The 17,582-nt window shown below is 45.3% G+C and overlaps 1 protein-coding gene across 2 annotated transcripts; it reads left to right on the top strand.

Moving 5' to 3' along the window:
• The first annotated feature begins 272 nt into the window (after window positions 1–272).
• On the top strand, window positions 273–16,630 carry SMO (smoothened, frizzled class receptor). 2 transcript variants are annotated; one of them, XM_074193726.1, is made up of 12 exons: window positions 273–621; window positions 6,187–6,392; window positions 7,802–8,011; window positions 8,845–9,017; window positions 9,348–9,567; window positions 9,673–9,796; window positions 10,770–10,862; window positions 11,704–11,812; window positions 12,587–12,772; window positions 13,448–13,596; window positions 14,277–14,411; window positions 15,179–16,630. In XM_074193726.1, exons 1-12 carry the CDS (start codon window positions 297–299, stop codon window positions 15,601–15,603), a joined length of 2,355 nt encoding a protein of 784 aa, XP_074049827.1. In that variant the 5' UTR covers window positions 273–296; the 3' UTR covers window positions 15,604–16,630. The 2 variants fall into 2 exon arrangements, with proteins under 2 accessions (XP_074049827.1, XP_074049829.1); XM_074193728.1 differs by lacking the exon at window positions 273–621 and adding an exon at window positions 3,769–5,888.
• The last annotated feature ends 952 nt before the right edge of the window (window positions 16,631–17,582 follow it).

Below are 17,582 nucleotides of genomic sequence, written 5' to 3'. Positions count from 1 at the left end.
GCCCGGAGGACCCCAGGCGCTGAAGGAGACGCGGGGAGCGAGGCGGGCGGGTGGGGGCCCCGCCGCGGGGCCCGGGCCGCGGCCGCCCCGACCATGGGCCGCCACTCGGAAAGTTTGCAAAGTTGGGCGCGCAGGGGCCGGGGCGCGGGCGGCGCCCGGGGAGGGTCGGCGCGGGGCGCGGGGGCCTCCCGGGACGCCTGAGGGCGCCCCCGGGCCTTCGGGAGCTCGCGCGCGCCGCCGGGGGGTCCGGGGACGGAGGGGCCCGACTTCTTTCTGCTGAGTTGGCGGGTTCGGCCATGGCCGCCGCTCGGCCCGCGCGGGGGCCGCCGCTCCAGCTGCTGGGGCTGAAGCTGCTGCTGCTGCTGCTGCGCGGGGGCCCGGGCCGGGGGGCGGCCCCCAGCGGCAACGGGACCGGGCCCGGGCCCGGGGCCGGCAGGGCCGGCGCGGCCGAGACCGGCCCGCCCCCCCTGCTGAGCCGCTGCGGCCGGGCCGCCCCGTGCGAGCCGCTGCGCTACAACGTCTGCCTGGGCTCGGCGCTGCCCTACGCTGCCACCTCCACGCTGCTGGCCGGGGACTCGGGCTCCCAGGAGGAGGCGCACGGCAAGCTGGTGCTCTGGTCCGGTGAGGGCTGGGCCGCGGGCCGCGGGCGGGGGGCGTTCTGGGGCGGGGGGGCGTGGGTATGGGGTACGTGTAGCAGGCTAGTGCGTGTGCTCGTGGGGGAGGGGGTGCATGTGTGCTAGGACTGCGTGTGAGTGTGGGGCGGGATTGTGTGTGCGGTGTGTTCGGAGGGGAGCGTGTGTCTGCGTGCCTGTGGTGGGATTGTGGGGGGTATGTGTGTGATGGGATAGTGTGTATGTATGTGTCGTGTGAGTGTGTTTGGCAGGGGATCGTGTGTTTGTGTGCTTGTGGGGGGAGAGTGTGTGTGCATGTGTGCTAGGACTGTGTGAGTGTGTGGTGGGATTGTGTGTGGGGAATATGTGTAGTAGGAGTGTGTGTGTGTGTGAGTGGAGGGGGAGAATGTGTATTTAGTGTTTGTGTGCTTGTGGGGGGAGAGTGTGTGTTCATGTGTGCTAGGACTGTGTGTGAGTGTGTGGTGGGATTGTGTGTGGGGAATATGTGTAGTAGGATTGTGTGTGTGTGTGAGTGGAGGGGGAGAATGTGTATTTAGTGTTTGTGTGCTTGTGGGGGGAAGGGGGTGTGTGCATGTGTGGTAGGATTGTATGTGAGCGTGTAGTGGGATTGTGTGGGAGGTATATGTGTGGTGGGTTAGTGTGTGTGGTGTGAGGGTGTGTTAGTGGGATTGTGTACGGTGGTGGGGTTGTGTGTGTGTGTGTGTGTGTGAAAGAGAGCTTGTAAGGAGATCACTTTATTATTCCAGCCCCGTTGTTACAGATTGGGGGGGGGTCCCCTAGAGGAGCCTGAAATAACTTTCTTGTAAACAATAGGCATTGAATAGATGTTTTTAAAAATGGAAATAAAGAGGCTGGTTACAAGAGCCTCTATTGGTTAGGGGTTGGGAAATGGAGTCAAAATCTTAGAGAAGTTACTATCTTAAGAAGGAATTGGAGTCAATGTTGCCCCAAAGTTTTTTCTCTTAGGTGGAGTTTTTTAGGGTTACAAAGTGTGAGTGATAAGAGAATTAGTAACTGAGGGCTGGAAGGGAAAGGAAAAGGAAAGGTGGGAGGACCGTGGGGGCTTATTCATTTGGAAGGGGAATTTGAAGGAAAGATATAAAAATATTATTGAGGAATGGAAAAGCGAAGAATAAAACCCAGGAAGAGATAGCTGAGGATTACGTCAAAAAGAGCCAGAAAGTGAGATTTTTAGATTTGGTGGTCAGTTTTGATGGGTTGTACTTTCCCTCTTCCCCACTTAGCTCTACCCTCAGGTTAGAAAGGATCTTTCGTCTTCGTTTTCTCATCTGGAAAATAGGGACAGTGATCCTGACCTGAGGCTGGGAGAGAACAAAATAAAGCCAGGACGCTTTTCTGAGCTCTTTATACTATTTCCTTAGACCTCAGAATCCTTAAGCTGGAAAGGACGCTCAGAACACCTCTGTCTCAGATTTTTAGAGTTCATGGATGATTTGCATTTAGGATTTGGGAGGCATTAAATTCAATGGAATGGACTCAAATGCTTCTTTGTTATTTATCTTTTTTTTTTTTAAAAGTATCTCCTAACTCCTGGCGTACTACCATAGTAGCTCATGGTTGTAGAAGAATAATATCTTTCTAAAATCTACCCAGAATGTTGACTTGGTTCATTCCCCTGGCCCTAGGCAGGATAGCAAAAAGGGGGGGGGGGGAGGGAAAGAAAAGGTCAGAAGCATATGTATTTTTTGGTCCTAGGATCATAGATTTAGAAATAGAAGAGACTTCAGAGATCATTTCACTGGGGGGGGGGGATTCTTAACCAGCAGTCAGGAGACTCAAAAGGTCTTTGGACAGAATTCAGGGGTTCTGTGAATCTAGGTGAAGAAAAAGAAAAGTGCTATCTTTAGTTTCACTAACATCTAACTTAAACTCAGAATTTCCCTAAGTTATTTTGGAACATTATTCTTGAGAGGGGATCCATAGACTTCACCAGAAAAGAGATCCATGCCAAATACAAAAATTGTCAAAAAACAAAACAAAACAGCAAAACACTGGGCTGGCCCAGTTTTGTTTTGTTTTTACAGATTGGGGAAACTGAGACTCAGATTAAGTGAGTTGCCCAAGGGCATTACATTTGAACCAAGTTTTCTGACTCTTGATTCAATACTGTTTACTAAACCACTGAGCTCTTTTGTAGTTTGTTTGCTATGTCTCTTAGCTCAGAGACATCCTAGGCAAGTACAGTAACTCATGACTCCTGATAGAGAATTTTTTAAATGTACTATTTCATTTGTTTCTTACAATGGGCTATAATAATTTTTTAAGATTTTTTTATTTATTTAAGGTAATGGGGTTAAGTGACTTGCCCAAGGTCACACAGGTAGGCAATTAATTGTCTGAGGTGGGATTTGAGCTCAGGTCCTCCTGACTCCAGGACCCGTGCTCTATCCACTGTGCCACCTAGCTGCCCTGGGGTTATAATAATTTAACACTGATTCTGGGGTGATGCAATTTCCCTGGAACCAGAGAGGATAAGCCTAGGGTTGCAGAGTGACCAAAGCTGGACAACAGTGCTTTGGGTCCTTAGGGACCTTTGCTCTGAAAATTTCCTGGGGAGATAGAGAATATTACAATAGACAATTTGGTGTAGTAGAAACCCTGGGTGGAGAGTCACACGAGACCTGGGTTCAGATCCAGCCTCTGACCTGGGTTCAGATCCAATCCCTGATTCAGTCCCTGACCCCGACATGAGATAAAGTTTTTGAATCTCTGAATTTCACTTTCTTCCTTATTGAAAATGGGAATAAGATCTTTAGTACCAACTTCCTAGGATTTGTTGTGAGAGTCAAATGAAATTGTTTAGGTGTTCTGCAAATACCTTTAAAAGCTAGTCTATTTAAATGTCAGCTGTTATTAATAATGAAAAATGGAAGAAAGTCTGTACCAGATACCAAAGTCACTAGCTTCATTTATTATAGGACAGGTTCAAAGAAGTAGACCCAAATCCTAACCTATCTTGAAATTTTTTCTTCCTAATCCCACCTCATCAATTTAGCCCTTTCTCTCTGTTGGGCTGTGAGTGGGTTGTAGCTTATTATCCTAGGAAATGACTGGTAACAGGGGGAGCAGAATGGGGTGGGGATGGGGACATGGAGTGGATGGGTGGGAGGGTGAATAAGGGAGACTTGGACCTCTTTGGAGCCCTATAGCCTATCAGTCAGGTTCATAAGCTGATTTGGAAAGTGGTTTGATCTGTCTCAAAACTAGGATCTTCCCCAAGAGTAGGCATGGTCAGATGTAAGGTCCACCAAACCCTGGAGCTATTTGTGTGGGGTTTTAGCCATCCCAGGAGATTGGATAACTTAGGCTGCTTTGCTAAATTGTGAATTTCTTAAGGACTAGAATTATCTACTCTTTATATTTCATAAAGTCTGCATGAACTACAAGACCTGAAAAAGAGTAAAATAAATAAAGTGAACAAAATCAATAAACATATGACAAAATATAGCTAATATTGCATTTTAAAACTAAGTCAGAATGCAACTTACAAGGCTCTTTATGTATGAATTAATGGTCCCTGTTTCTATTTGAGTTTGACACCAGTAGTCTAGAGGATTAGGTACTGGTAAATAGTTCCCCCATTAGATTATAAGCTCCTTGAAAGTAGGTTTTGTTTCTGTGTTCTTAGAACTTAACACTGTACCTGGAGAGTTATTCTTCTTCAGTTGTGTCCGATTCCATGCCCCCATGCCAACATTGTCCATGGAGTATTCTTCACAAAGATACTGGAGCGGTTCATTTCCTTGGCCAGTAGATTAAAGAAACAAAGGTTAAGGGACTTGTGCAGGGTCACACAGCTAGTAAGTGTTTGAGGCTAGATTTCAACTAGGGTCTTCTTGACTCCAGCCTCAGTGTTCTATCCACCTCTATCCACCTCTTATGCCTAGAAAGTGGCAGCTGCTTAGAACATACTTGTTTAGCCGATGAAGGTAATGATGCTTGGCTAAGAACCCAAAAGCTTTGGGGAACTACTTGTGATGGAAATTGGTCAGCTTAGACCTGCGATCTCTTTTGTATCTTATGAATTTCATACCTTCTTCCAGCTTCTCCCCACACATAGCCTGACAGAAAAAAAGATGTCTTAAGTTTTGTTGCTTCATGAACCAAGCCTTGCTTCCAACTAATTCTATTTAACAGGCATTTATTAAGTATCTACTTTGTGTCATCTCTCTGCTAGACATTGGGGAATCAAAGCTATGAATGAAAACAGTCCCCACCCTCAAGGAACTTGGTGGGACAGCAAAGAAGGCAGTTCCCGGTCTAGTCAATGAGAATGATCAATGGTGGTGCATCAGTGTCCATCACTTCCCATACCCTTGTCCCACCCACAATCATTCCCATCAATTAGTCAGCAAGTGTTTATTGAATGTTTCCTATGTTCTGGGCAATGTGCTAAGCCCAGGAGATAACAAGGAAAGACACAAGGTCCAGAAAAGAAAAAGAGCAATTCCATGGAAAAAAATCACTGGACTCAGATTCAGAGGATGTGGTTAAAATTCCCAGCTTTGCTGCCTCTTGCCTATGTGACTTTGGGTAAATTATTTCACCTCCCTAGAACTCATTTCCTTATATGTGAAATGAGGGCCTTCTAAGCCTCAAACCTATGACCTGTGACCTTATAGGATGGAAAAGTTGTCTGGAGTTAGGAAGTAGGGAGGAGTGATCATGATATACAGAAGCCAGTGTCATTAAGAAATAGAGGAAGCCTTTTAGGATATTACCTCTCAGGGAGCCTGTCTTTAAATTCTGCATTTCTCCATTTGGGCTCATCCCAGTATGCCCTGGATTTCTGCTCTGGAGATACTCTTTTAGTAAGGATGACTGTTAACCTACTGTCAGAATCCACAATGCCCACTGTTCTTCAGGGGTGGTATTAAGAAAACTTTTACAAATACAGACACTTATATGCCTCATTTAGTGCTTTCACCCTGTATCCATGTGTCATCTCTGATACAACTGAGTTAAGGTTAGACAAGTGAGAAAGTAGTGATGGATGAGGAGAGACTGGTTGGAGGCAGATCAGGAGAAATGGACCGGGCCAGCGGAGGTGATGGGGCTGGGTGGAGAGTTCCAGTTGCTTGTTTCTGGCACCCTTCTTCCTGCTGACAGGCACAAAGTCTTCTCTGTTTTTCTCCATCTGACTTCCTGTTTCTTCTCTCTCTGGCCACGGAGTACCTGGCTTCTCTGACCACCTCTTCCTATGTTCCCACCTCTTCTCTGTTTCACCTCAGCTTGGTAAGGGGGAGTGAGGGTTCTGGGGGTTTTAGCACGTGGAAGAGATTTCTGAGATCTCGAGCTGGTTGCATGCTCCATTGAGTGAAGGGGGTGGGGGTCTCTTGCCTAACTGTCTCGGGTTCCCCCCTTTCTACTAATTATGACTATGAAAGGCTTTAGGATTATTAGTCCACAGTATTACAATGAGAGGTGCCCTACGACAGAGTGGGAGTGTATGAAACACTGTCTTGAATGAGAGGGAAGGAGGGGCTCTTCACTACCTTGTTACTAGTCCACCTCACTGCTTCCTTCATTCCAGGTCTTCGGAATGCTCCCCGCTGTTGGGCAGTGATCCAGCCCCTGCTCTGTGCTGTTTATATGCCCAAGTGTGAGAATGATCGGGTGGAGTTGCCTAGCCGAACCCTGTGCCAGGCCACTCGAGGACCTTGCGCCATTGTTGAGCGGGAGCGGGGCTGGCCTGACTTCCTGAAATGCACTCCAGACCACTTCCCAGAAGGCTGTCCAGTAAGTAGGAGTGGAGAAGACCAGGACCTCAAGGTGCAGGGTGTAGGGAAAAGGTCCAGGATGGCTAGGATGAGGGGTGGGGAGGCGGGGACAGGTTGCCTTGTCTTTCACGGTACAGTCATCTCTTCCACATCCCTGGGGGTTATGAACATTGCGGATCTAAGATCTGGAAAATCTATGTAAAATTTTTTGGCCATCATATCAGAGAAGAAGCCTAAATTATGGTATTAAAAGGTAAACTACATTGATACTGCATAGTATTATACATTTATTTTATGCATTTCTGAATTTCTAAACTTTTTTTCTGTGTCATCTGCTAGCCTTCATGTGTTGTCTGAGGCTTCCACAAAACTCCCATTTAATTTCTTGTGCTAGCCTTCAATATGTCAAAACCATGATGGGGGAAAGTTGCAATGTGGAAAGGATAACTGTACTCTTAATATATAATCAAGAAGTCAACAACCTGTAAGCCCCAAATGAAATAAGTAAAATAAAATCAACATGGATTGCTTTATAACACATCAGACAAGTAGACATCCAGCCTTTAAGACCTCAAGTAAGGGTGAACCCATTATGTTTGTAGGCAGCCTGTTACATTTTTGGATGGATCTAATGGTTAAAAGCTTTTCCTTATATGAACCTCAACCAACTCTTTCAAAAAAAAATCTGAAAATAGGGAGCCCAAGTAAAGTATTAGTCCATGACAGTAGACATCAACTTGTGTTCAGATTGATATGTTTGGGAAGAAGACAGTAGGACATAGGAAAACTTGGGCTGAGGAGGAAGTGATCAGCTGAAACATAACTGATACTGGGCAGTATAACAGGTCTATCCTTCACTGAACCATGAGTCAAGAAGTCCCATGTTTGAATCCTGTATCAGGGCTATCTTTGTAGCCCTGGGCAAATCACTTAATCTTTCTTCCTCCCAGTTTTTTCATCTGAAAAACAGGAAGAGTAAAACCACTCAGAAAGTGGCTATGGGGACATATGCATTTTGATAGCTTTAAAGCTCAATAAAAATATTAACTATTGTTATTAGTAGGGGTATTAGAAGACATCACTTGACTAAGTACCTAGAATGGGAATCATCACTTAATCAGAGGCACAAATGTAAAATAATAGATCATGATACATAATGGAATCTAAATCAAGTGCTAGATTTATGAAATAAATTTTAAATGAAATTATGTTATAAATAAAAATTTATATACACATATTTAAAATACACATATATGATAAATAACATATAATTAAATATATTAAATAATATAAATGAAAATATACATATATGATAAAAATACAAATATTTGTATTTACATTATTATAAAATACAAATTATTACTGACCTCCATTTTCCCCCTTTGTTTTTTCTTCTTCCTGTCTTGCCCACCTTAATGATATCTCTAGAATGAGGTACAAAACATCAAGTTCAACAGTTCGGGACAATGTGAGTCACCCTTGGTACGCACAGATAACCCCAACAGCTGGTATGAGGATGTGGAAGGCTGCGGGATCCAGTGCCAGAACCCACTCTTCACTGAGGCTGAACACCAGGACATGCACAGCTATATCGCTGCCTTTGGTGCCGTCACTGGCCTCTGCACCTTCTTCACCCTGGTCAGCATGGATTGGGGGGGGGTTGGAGAAAAGGAGGGGGCAGCACTCTAGGTCTTGAATATTGGAAGTTAGGGAGGTAAGAAGGCTCCCCAAGAATGAAAGATTTTGGGGCAGCTAGGTGGCAGAGTAGATAGAGCACTGACCCTGGCGTCAGGAGGACCTGAGTTCAAATGTGTCCTTAGACATTTAATAATTGTCTAACTGTGTGATCTTGGGCAAGTCACTTAATCTCATTGCCTTAAATAAAAAAAAAATTTTAAAGATGAAAGATTTCAGTTCAATTCAACTCAATAAGCACTGAGCATCTTCTATGGTCAAGGCATTGTCCTAAGCCCTGGAGATTCAAAGACGAACAACAAAAAAATCAGTCTTTGCCCTCAAAATTTTACATTCTTTTGGGTCTGGGGAAGTACAGAGATACAGGATTAAGTAAATACAAAATAATCTCTGGTTGAGGGGAGTGAGGACACAAGGAAATGAATGAGGAAAGACCCATAGGAGTAGGCACTTTATCTTAGCCTTGATGGGAGGTAGGGGTTTCCAGAAGTAAGAAAGGAAAACATCCTAGACTTGTCCAGCTGGCAAAGGCAAGAAGAGAGAAGCTTTGAGTGTGATGTGGGCAAAGCCAAGCGAATAATTAGACTACTAGTTCTATGAAGAGCAGAAGGAGACTCCATAGGACAATTCTTAGTTAGGATGTATTCACCTCTGAGTCAAGTCACCAAGGAATGAGCTAGGCAGAAGGAAGGTCAGAGACAAGACAGTGACAGCTGGAAGCTCGAGGGGTAGGAAGACCACACAGTTCCCCCTGAGTGTGCCATTTGTCATCCTAGGCCACATTTGTTGCTGACTGGAAGAATTCTAACCGCTACCCTGCTGTCATCCTCTTTTATGTCAATGCTTGCTTCTTTGTGGGCAGCATCGGCTGGCTGGCCCAGTTCATGGATGGTGCCCGCCGGGAAATTGTTTGCAGAGCTGATGGTACCATGCGACTGGGGGAGCCCACGTAGGTGTCCTGGGATACCTTAAAGGGGGTGAAGGAAGTTTGGAAGAGGTAGCATATTCAATGTTCTCACAAAGAAGCATCAGCTAGGAATTAGAAACTAAAGTCCAGGCCCTTGGAACCTCTGTTTAGATCATGTCCCCTCATACCCCACCCCTCTCTAGCCTGTATTTCCTGTCACCCCTGGGGTCCTCTCTGGTTTAATCTGGTATAATGGTGTTCTAATAATCACTATGAGCTTGAACTGCTGATTTAGTAGGGATATTTTTGGGATTTGGTGGGAGAAGAGAACAGTAGGTTGAACTACTCTAGTGACTATACCTGTCCCCACAGCTCCAATGAAACCCTGTCCTGTGTTATCATCTTCGTCATCGTATACTATGCGCTAATGGCAGGCGTGGTTTGGTTTGTGGTGCTCACCTATGCTTGGCACACCTCCTTCAAGGCCTTGGGCACAACCTACCAGCCCCTTTCTGGCAAGACTTCCTACTTCCACCTGCTCACCTGGTCACTGCCATTTGTTCTCACCGTGGCCATTCTTGCTGTGGCCCAGGTACAGGGACCAGAGGCTAAGGGAGAGATTGTGGTCTTGGAGGGCATGAGTTTGGGGGGACCATTATGTGACTGATTATCTTCTCCAATTCCTCTCCCACTTCAGGTGGATGGGGATTCAGTGAGTGGCATCTGTTTCGTGGGCTACAAGAACTATCGTTACCGAGCTGGCTTTGTGTTGGCCCCTATTGGTCTTGTGCTTATTGTTGGGGGCTATTTCCTCATTCGAGGTGAGTGGGAGGCCCAGGATCAATCAACTGACAAATATGTATTAAACTCTACTGTGTATGAGGTAATAAACAGACATCTGATGTAATGCTTCAAGGCTTGCAAAGTAATTTATTGCAAGGTAAATTTATTGCCCACCCTAGTACTCCCTGATGTTGGGGGATGCTGAAGCAGATAGATTGCTAGAGATCAGGAGTTCTGAGTTACAGTAGGGCCATTGCCCATCAGGTATCCACTCTATTCTGAGCCCTTGAGAACAGAGGACCAACAGAATGCCAAAGAAGGGGCAAACTGACAGGATGGAAAAAGAGGAAGTCAAAGCTTCCATGCTTCCCCGGATTAGAATAGGGACCATAAACAGTCACTGCATTCCAGCCTGGGTAAGATGGAGAGACAAAAATAACAGTAGAACTTTAGGATTCTTATAACAATCTTCTGATGCAACTCCTATAAGTACAATTTTATAGAAGAGAAGACTGAGACTCAGGTTTACTTGGTCATGGTCAGACTTCCAGTAAACTTTAAGGACAAATGTCTCTTGATTTCAAACCCCACACACCTATCTATGTATGTTGTACTCCTTGGCCAAAAAGAGCCTTCTCAATTCTGCCACCTTAACTGAGCATCCTGTTGTAGGTGTTTACATCACTTTCCCAGTAAACTCACCTCTCAATCTCCCAGCCCACCTGGGTGCTTTTCATCCCCTCCCCAACAGAATACAAACATTATATCTGCCTTAGTTAAAAAAAAGTGGCTGGTCCCAGTTTGGACCTTGCTTTTCTCTTGCATTGTTTTTCTGTCCTCTTCCTGGTGTCTTAGTCCATAGTAGAGTTTTGAGTCCTTTTGATTTCCACTGTTCCCAAACTCAAAGATACCTGTCCCTACTTGGCTTGGTATCATACACTCAGCTCCTTCTCTGTGGGATTCCCTAGGCTGACTTTTGAAATGTCTTTTTTCTTTTTCTTTTTTTCCCAGGAGTTATGACTCTCTTCTCTATCAAAAGCAACCACCCTGGGTTACTCAGTGAGAAAGCAGCCAGCAAGATCAATGAGACTATGCTGCGCCTGGGTGAGTGGGGCTGCTCTGCAACACCTGCCAGTCTCCCCATTCAATCCAATTTAACTTAACTGGTATTTATGAAGTGCCTAGGATACAAAGGGAAAATGACCAATAGCCCTTTCCCTTAAGGATCTTCTGTTTGGTGGGCAAGGTGGTACAGAATATAGAGTGATAGATGAGTCAAGAAAATTGGAGTTCTAATTTCTGAATTGAGTAGGACCTTAGGCAAGTCATTTTTCCTCTTTCAGACTCACTTTCCTCATCTGTAATAACAGCAGCACCTAGCTCCCAAGATGATTTCAAGGGACAATAGTGTGTGTATGAGTCTCCTTACAAACCTTAAAGTGCCACATAAATATTACTATTATATTTCATGTTGTCCCTTTATACTCTGTTACGAGAATGGAAGAAAAACCATTGACAAATGAGTCTCAGAGAAGGAGAATACTCTTGTACGGTGACTCAGTGGATCTAGTGAATAGAGACAGGAGTGGGAGAATGCAGGCATCAAGACATTCCTAGGTACTTCCCATTCACCTGAAGTGGGGGGGGGTTGGAGAAGTTAGTGGGTCCCATGTGACCCTCTAGGTTCCCAACCTCTTCCTAAAGTCTCTGGCCCCCTCTGTGAGCTTACAGTTAGAACACTTCTCTATACTTTCTTGCTTCCCACTGGAGGGTCTTCCATCAGTTGGATCCATTTCTCTTGATTTTCTGTTCAAATTTACTAGATTTAGTTGTACTAGAACTAGCTGCCTTTAGACTCCATGTGGGGAAAGCTTCTCTGCTCCCTGGTAGTGGATCTCCCAAGTTCAGGATGGAGTCATAAGGTAACACATCTCCTCCCCCATAGGTATTTTTGGCTTCCTAGCCTTTGGCTTTGTGCTCATCACCTTCAGCTGCCATTTCTATGACTTCTTCAACCAGGCCGAGTGGGAACGCAGCTTCCGGGACTATGTGCTGTGAGTATGGACCTGGACCTCTAGAAGGGGAGTGAGGTGGAGATTGGGTTGCAATAGAGAGAGTCTGACAGTGCAGGAACTGTACCAAACAGGAGCCAACTTTTGGCTGATTTTGTTCCTCAGGTGGCAGCTAACCGTTCTTGCCTCAAAAAGTCCCTTGATGTAATCTGGTTGTTAAGGCTTTCTTCAGGGCTAGGTTCAAAGCTCCCTCATGCTTTGACTAGCTTATCTCTAAGGGCTCTTCCAGCTCTAACTCCTATGACCCTGTTTGTCCCATCAGCCCTCATGTCCTCAATTTGTGGCACAGAGCTATGTTTCATGCTTGTTAGCATGGCTTTTGTGATCGTTAGCAAGTTATTTCATGCCTTACCTTCTCTAATTAGGGTATAAATTACCCAAAGGACCATATCTTTCAAATTTTGTGAATTACTTCCTAGCAACTAGCAAAAGCTTCTGTACATGGTAGTGTATTCATTATTATACTTGGAGATATATTTAAAGGGTCAATAGCCAAAATACCTGCATGAGTTTTTCCTACATTTACCAGAGGTGAATGATACACAAGCAGCTTCTGAGCTCGAAGGCAATATTCTTGCCATAGGTGACATTTTAAATTTTTCTTAAAATAGAAACCTGCAGCATTTTGACTTTTCAGGCCAAATTCCTTTCTGGCCCGGAGTGAAAGCCTTCTTCACTCATCAGTACTAGGATTCTAGGTATCTGAGGAAGTCTCCTGAATCATGTCATCTTCCTCCAATTCCTCATCTCATACAGGTGCCAAGCCAATGTGACTATTGGACTACCCACCAAGAAGCCTATTATTGATTGTGAGATCAAGAATCGTCCCAGTCTTCTGGTGGAAAAGATCAACCTCTTTGCTATGTTTGGCACTGGCATTGCCATGAGCACTTGGGTCTGGACAAAAGCTACTCTACTCATCTGGAGGCGTACCTGGTGCAGGTGGGGCCAGCCCAAGACTTCCTAGAATCTTGGTCCTTCCTGTCTCTTCTCTCTTTTATCCAGCTCCAGGTCCTCAGTTGTACCAGTTGTCATTTTTATGGAATGGTTCAGGGAAAGGCCAAACCTAGTTTCCTTTTGAGCTCACAGGTATCTCCTGGTGAGACCAGGTGTTCCTGCCTACCTGACTCATTTCCAGTATGGTGGTGGCTTGCCATTTCAGGAAAGAAGTTAGGGTGGCTAGATGGCACAGTGGATAGAGCACCAGGCCTGGAGTCAGGAATACTTGAGTTCAAATCCTGCCTCAGACACTTAATAATTACCTAGCCATGTGGCCTTGGGCAAGCCATTTAACCCCATTTGCCTTGCAAAAAAAAAAAACCCAAAAAAGAAAGAAAAAGAAAGAAGTTGTTTAAATTTGGAGAACCCAGGATTCTTCTCTTCTCAGTTTTGTTGCTGGGAAGACCTTTTTTCTCTGCGTCTGTGATAGTTGAGAGAATTTGGGTCATCAAAGAGCTCTTATCACCCCTTAAGAACTATAATGTTTGTGCTTAGACTGTTCTCTAGGAAAAGCAAAATAGGAGAGACTCAAAGTATAATGGTAATGAATAGTTAATTACTATCCTTTGAAAAATTTTGATGGAAATCTATTCTCTGTCACAATCTCTTTTCCCACAGGTTGACTGGGCAAAGTGATGATGAACCCAAACGAATTAAGAAAAGTAAGATGATTGCCAAGGCTTTCTCTAAACGGCGAGAATTACTACAGAATCCTGGCCAAGAACTCTCCTTCAGCATGCATACTGTGTCTCATGACGGGCCTGTGGGTGAGGCTCTGTCCCATTCCCAGCCCCAACAATTTTCCCTCCCAACAGAGGTGACATGGAGATGTGTTGACACTTGGCTATGGGAAAGGACACTCTTGCTTCCTCGCTTCCTTTTCTCTTACCCTCCTTTTTCTCCTTTCTTTTCTCTTATTCCTCCTCCTCCTCCTCCTCCTCCTCCTCCTCCTTTATGTCTATCTTTCTCATGTTGACAGAGTGATTTGACTTCTATGCTGGTCTTTGACTCTAGTAGTTACTTTTCATACACCCCACCTCTCCTCCATTTGGGGTCTCATTTACTGAAGTCAAACAGGATTTGGGAGACTCTGTTCTTCTCTATGCCAGCATGGTGTAGTGGATAAAGATCTGACTTTAGTCAGGAGGAGCTGGATTCAAGACCTGCCTCTGATAAATTCTAACTATGACCCTGGGCGAGTCAATTAACCTCCCAGTGCCCCTAGACAGCTCTCAGTGACTCTTAAGTTGCAGAATATGGACTGCTCTGCCTTGGTAGAAGAAGTTTCCTTAGTCAAGGTTCTACATCAATGAAATCATAGTGCAAAACAAAATAAAACTTTATGGAATAGGATTGGCTGAAGGGGACTGGTACTGAGAAAGAAAGGGGTTTTCAAATTAAGCCCACAATGCTGTTCTTTAATTGTCCCTTTTTTTTTTGTCCATAGCGGGCTTGGCCTTTGATCTCAATGAGCCCTCAGCTGATGTCTCCTCTGCCTGGGCCCAACATGTCACCAAAATGGTGGCCCGAAGGGGAGCTATCCTGCCCCAGGATGTGTCTGTCACTCCTGTAGGGACTCCAGGTAAGAGGGCAGAGATAGGGTGGGGAAGAGAAGAGGGGGCCAGGGATCACAGGTGATATTCCAGGGCAAAGGCTCTAGAGTCTGGTAAAATCTACAGACCTCTTGTCAGTATCATGTTTTTAAATGTTTAAAGTAAAATACATAGAATTAAAACAGAAACCAATTATATAGAAATACAGTTATTAAAATTTTAAGATTTGCAGACCCCCACTAAGAACCAGTAATAAAGCAAAAGATCAAAAACAAACAAGTAGGGTAACTAGGTGGTGCAGTGGATAGAGCTCTGATGCTGGAGTCAGGAGCACCCGAGTTCAAATCCGGCCTCAAACATGTAATAATTGCCTAGCCATGTGGCCTTGGGCAAGCCACTTGACTCCATTGCCTTGCAAAAAAAACTTAAAAAAAACCAAGCAAAATAAACACTGAACTAGGAATGGGGGAGATCTGGGTAATAATTTTGGCAGTTGTTTTGCTTCATGATCTTGAGCTTAACTTTTCTGGAACTTAATTTCTTCATCTATAAAATAAAGAGGTTAAACTAGATGAATAATTAGATACTTTCCAGAACTAAATGTTGTGGAATTTGATGGACCTAGTGCCTAAGGCTAGGAGGATTGGGAGATTACAGGGAAAGAAATATAGTTCCTAGAGCTAGGAGAACAAGTGATCTAGGATGAGTGATAGCAGGTGGGCAGAGCCCAGGGAAGGAGATAATTCCATAGTACCCTACAGCATGGCTAAATCACCTCATGTTCTTTTTCTCCTAGTCCCCCCAGAAGAACAAGCAAACAAGTGGCTGGTTGAGGCAGAGATCTCCCCAGAGCTGCAGAAACGCCTAGCTAGGAAGAAGAAGAGAAGGAAGCGGAAGAAAGAAGTGTGTCCTGTGGCACCACCCACAGAGCTTTGTCATCCTGTCCCAGCTCCCAGTGCAGTGCCCCGCTTGCCTCAGTTGCCCCGGCAGAAGTGCCTGGTGGCAGGGGCCTGGGGAGCAGGGGAGACCCATCGACATGGAGCTTGGACCCTAGTCTCCAACCCTTTCTGTCCAGAGCCAAACTCTCTTCAGGATCCATTTCTTCCAACCCCTCCAGGTCCTCCAGCCTGGGCTCAAGGTCGCCGGCCTTGTCTGGCTCCCATTCATTCCCGGACCAATTTGATGGAGGCTGAGTTACTGGATGCTGACTCCGATTTCTGAACCTTTGAGAGCAGGCCCTGGGTTGAGGGTAGGGGTGAGTGGCAAGTGGGAAGAAGTAAACTCTGGTCCCGACTAATCAAGCCAGGGCCAGGAATAGGCAGCTTTTCTCCCTTCCCTTTTGCTGCTCCCCAAGGCATCTCCTACTCCCAGAGGCCCTGAAGGCCCAGTACCTTCCCAAGGGAGTTATTTATCTCTGGCTCAGGATAGCAAGACTGTGGGAAAGAGCCCTGGCTAGCCAGATTTCTATGGCAGTACTTCTCTGCTTCTTACAACTGCCTATTTCCAATTGGGTTTTTTCCCAGGACAGAGATCAATAGCCAAAGGTCTTCATTTGCCCCTCTGCCAAATAGGATTTGGGCTGAGAATAAACAGTGCCCAAAAAAGGAGTGATAGTACACAGTGCCCTGTATATTGGCAGCAGAGGTACCATACAGGAGAAAGGTACCAGTGCTTAGAGAGCTAAGCCTAAGAAGGAAGCAGCCTCCAAAAACCCTGGTGAAGGACTCTCCAGGGTCAAGCAGAGGCAGAACACTACTTCTCAGCCACCTTCAGACAAGAAGGCCAAAGCTAGGAATGATAGCATTCACCCAGTTTTGTATCCTGGCCTTTTGTCTGAAATGAGGCAGAGAATTCCCTTTTTCCCTTTCTAGTCATGGAATGGAGAAGAGGTTTGTTGGCCCCATGCCAAGAGTGTCTTTCAGCACAAGGGCCCCACAGATTCTACTGATGACCTGTAACCTTTTCTTCCCCATCTTTTCCCTACCCTTCTATTCCTATGAGGTGAATTTGTTATCTCCTCTTTGAATTGTGCTGTCTCCCCTGCAGGCCCCCCCATTATATTTGTTGAACACTCAGAGCTATATTCCAAAGCTCTGGGTAGGCACCTCTTCACTCTACTTGTAGGCTCCATCCCCAAGAGAGACATTGGTTCAGCGGTGGGGTTTCAAGTGATGGATATGAGCAATGGAATGAGAAGGGGCATCATCTTCTCTTGGTCCATCATCTGAGTGGATGAGAAGTGGAACCATTACTATGAGGGTCTGCTATGGGGGAATGTGGCCCTTCCCATTGACACAACCTGAGTATGGGTGTTTATCTCCCAACTGTTTTAACCTATGGGTACCATTTCTTCCCATTCCCTAGCCACCCTCTTCCCAAAAGTCAGGCAGCGGCAAGCCTTTGAAACTTGTTGGGTTCCAAGCCAGGAGTATGAGGATTTGGGTGAAGGAATATAAGTAGCCAATAAAAGATTTTGTATGAATTCTCACCTGACTTATTTTCCTGAATGCTTCTACCTTGGGCTTCATATTTACCTGCCACTAACCACCACAATATCTAATCCTGTCTACCAAGACTATTTCTTGATGTTCATGAGGCCCACATAGCTTTCCGCAAAGATCAATTTTTCCGTGGCTCCAACCCTTGAAGTCTGGTTGATTGCCTCAAAAACATACTCTTGGTCATGAGGTTACCTTAGCAAAAGAATGGAAGGCTCTGTGCCAATTCACACATAAATGAGTACGATGTCTGACACATGGTGCTTTAATAAATTTTTTTTACAATAAAAACCACCTTGAAGTACATCTATGGTTTGTACGTAGTGCCAGCTACTAGTAGGAATAAGTATATCCAAATCTTGCTTTGCCCATTCCTGTCTGGGGGGGGGGGGAACGGGACTATTAGAGAACCTGGACTGAGTGAGTGCCTTCTCAGCTGCCTGCCAGTTCTCAGATGTTGGGTGTTGGCACTCAAATCCTATTAAGGAAACACCAATATCTCCCAGGGCAAAGATTATTATTTTGTTTCAGGGTCCCCTTTGGCAGTCCAGTGAAGCCTAAGTACCCCTCTACAGAATAATATTTTTAAATCCATGAAAACATACAGTCTGAGGCAGGCATATCACTTGATTTGGAGAGTTCTGAGTTTCAGTAGGTCTAAAGCCATATGGTGTCTACATTAAGCCACACATCAATGTGATG

Source organism: Macrotis lagotis, chromosome 7, assembly GCF_037893015.1.
Source record: "Macrotis lagotis isolate mMagLag1 chromosome 7, bilby.v1.9.chrom.fasta, whole genome shotgun sequence".
In the NCBI taxonomy this organism is placed as follows: domain Eukaryota; kingdom Metazoa; phylum Chordata; class Mammalia; order Peramelemorphia; family Peramelidae; genus Macrotis; species Macrotis lagotis.
This window is presented reverse-complemented; position numbering and strand designations above follow the sequence as displayed.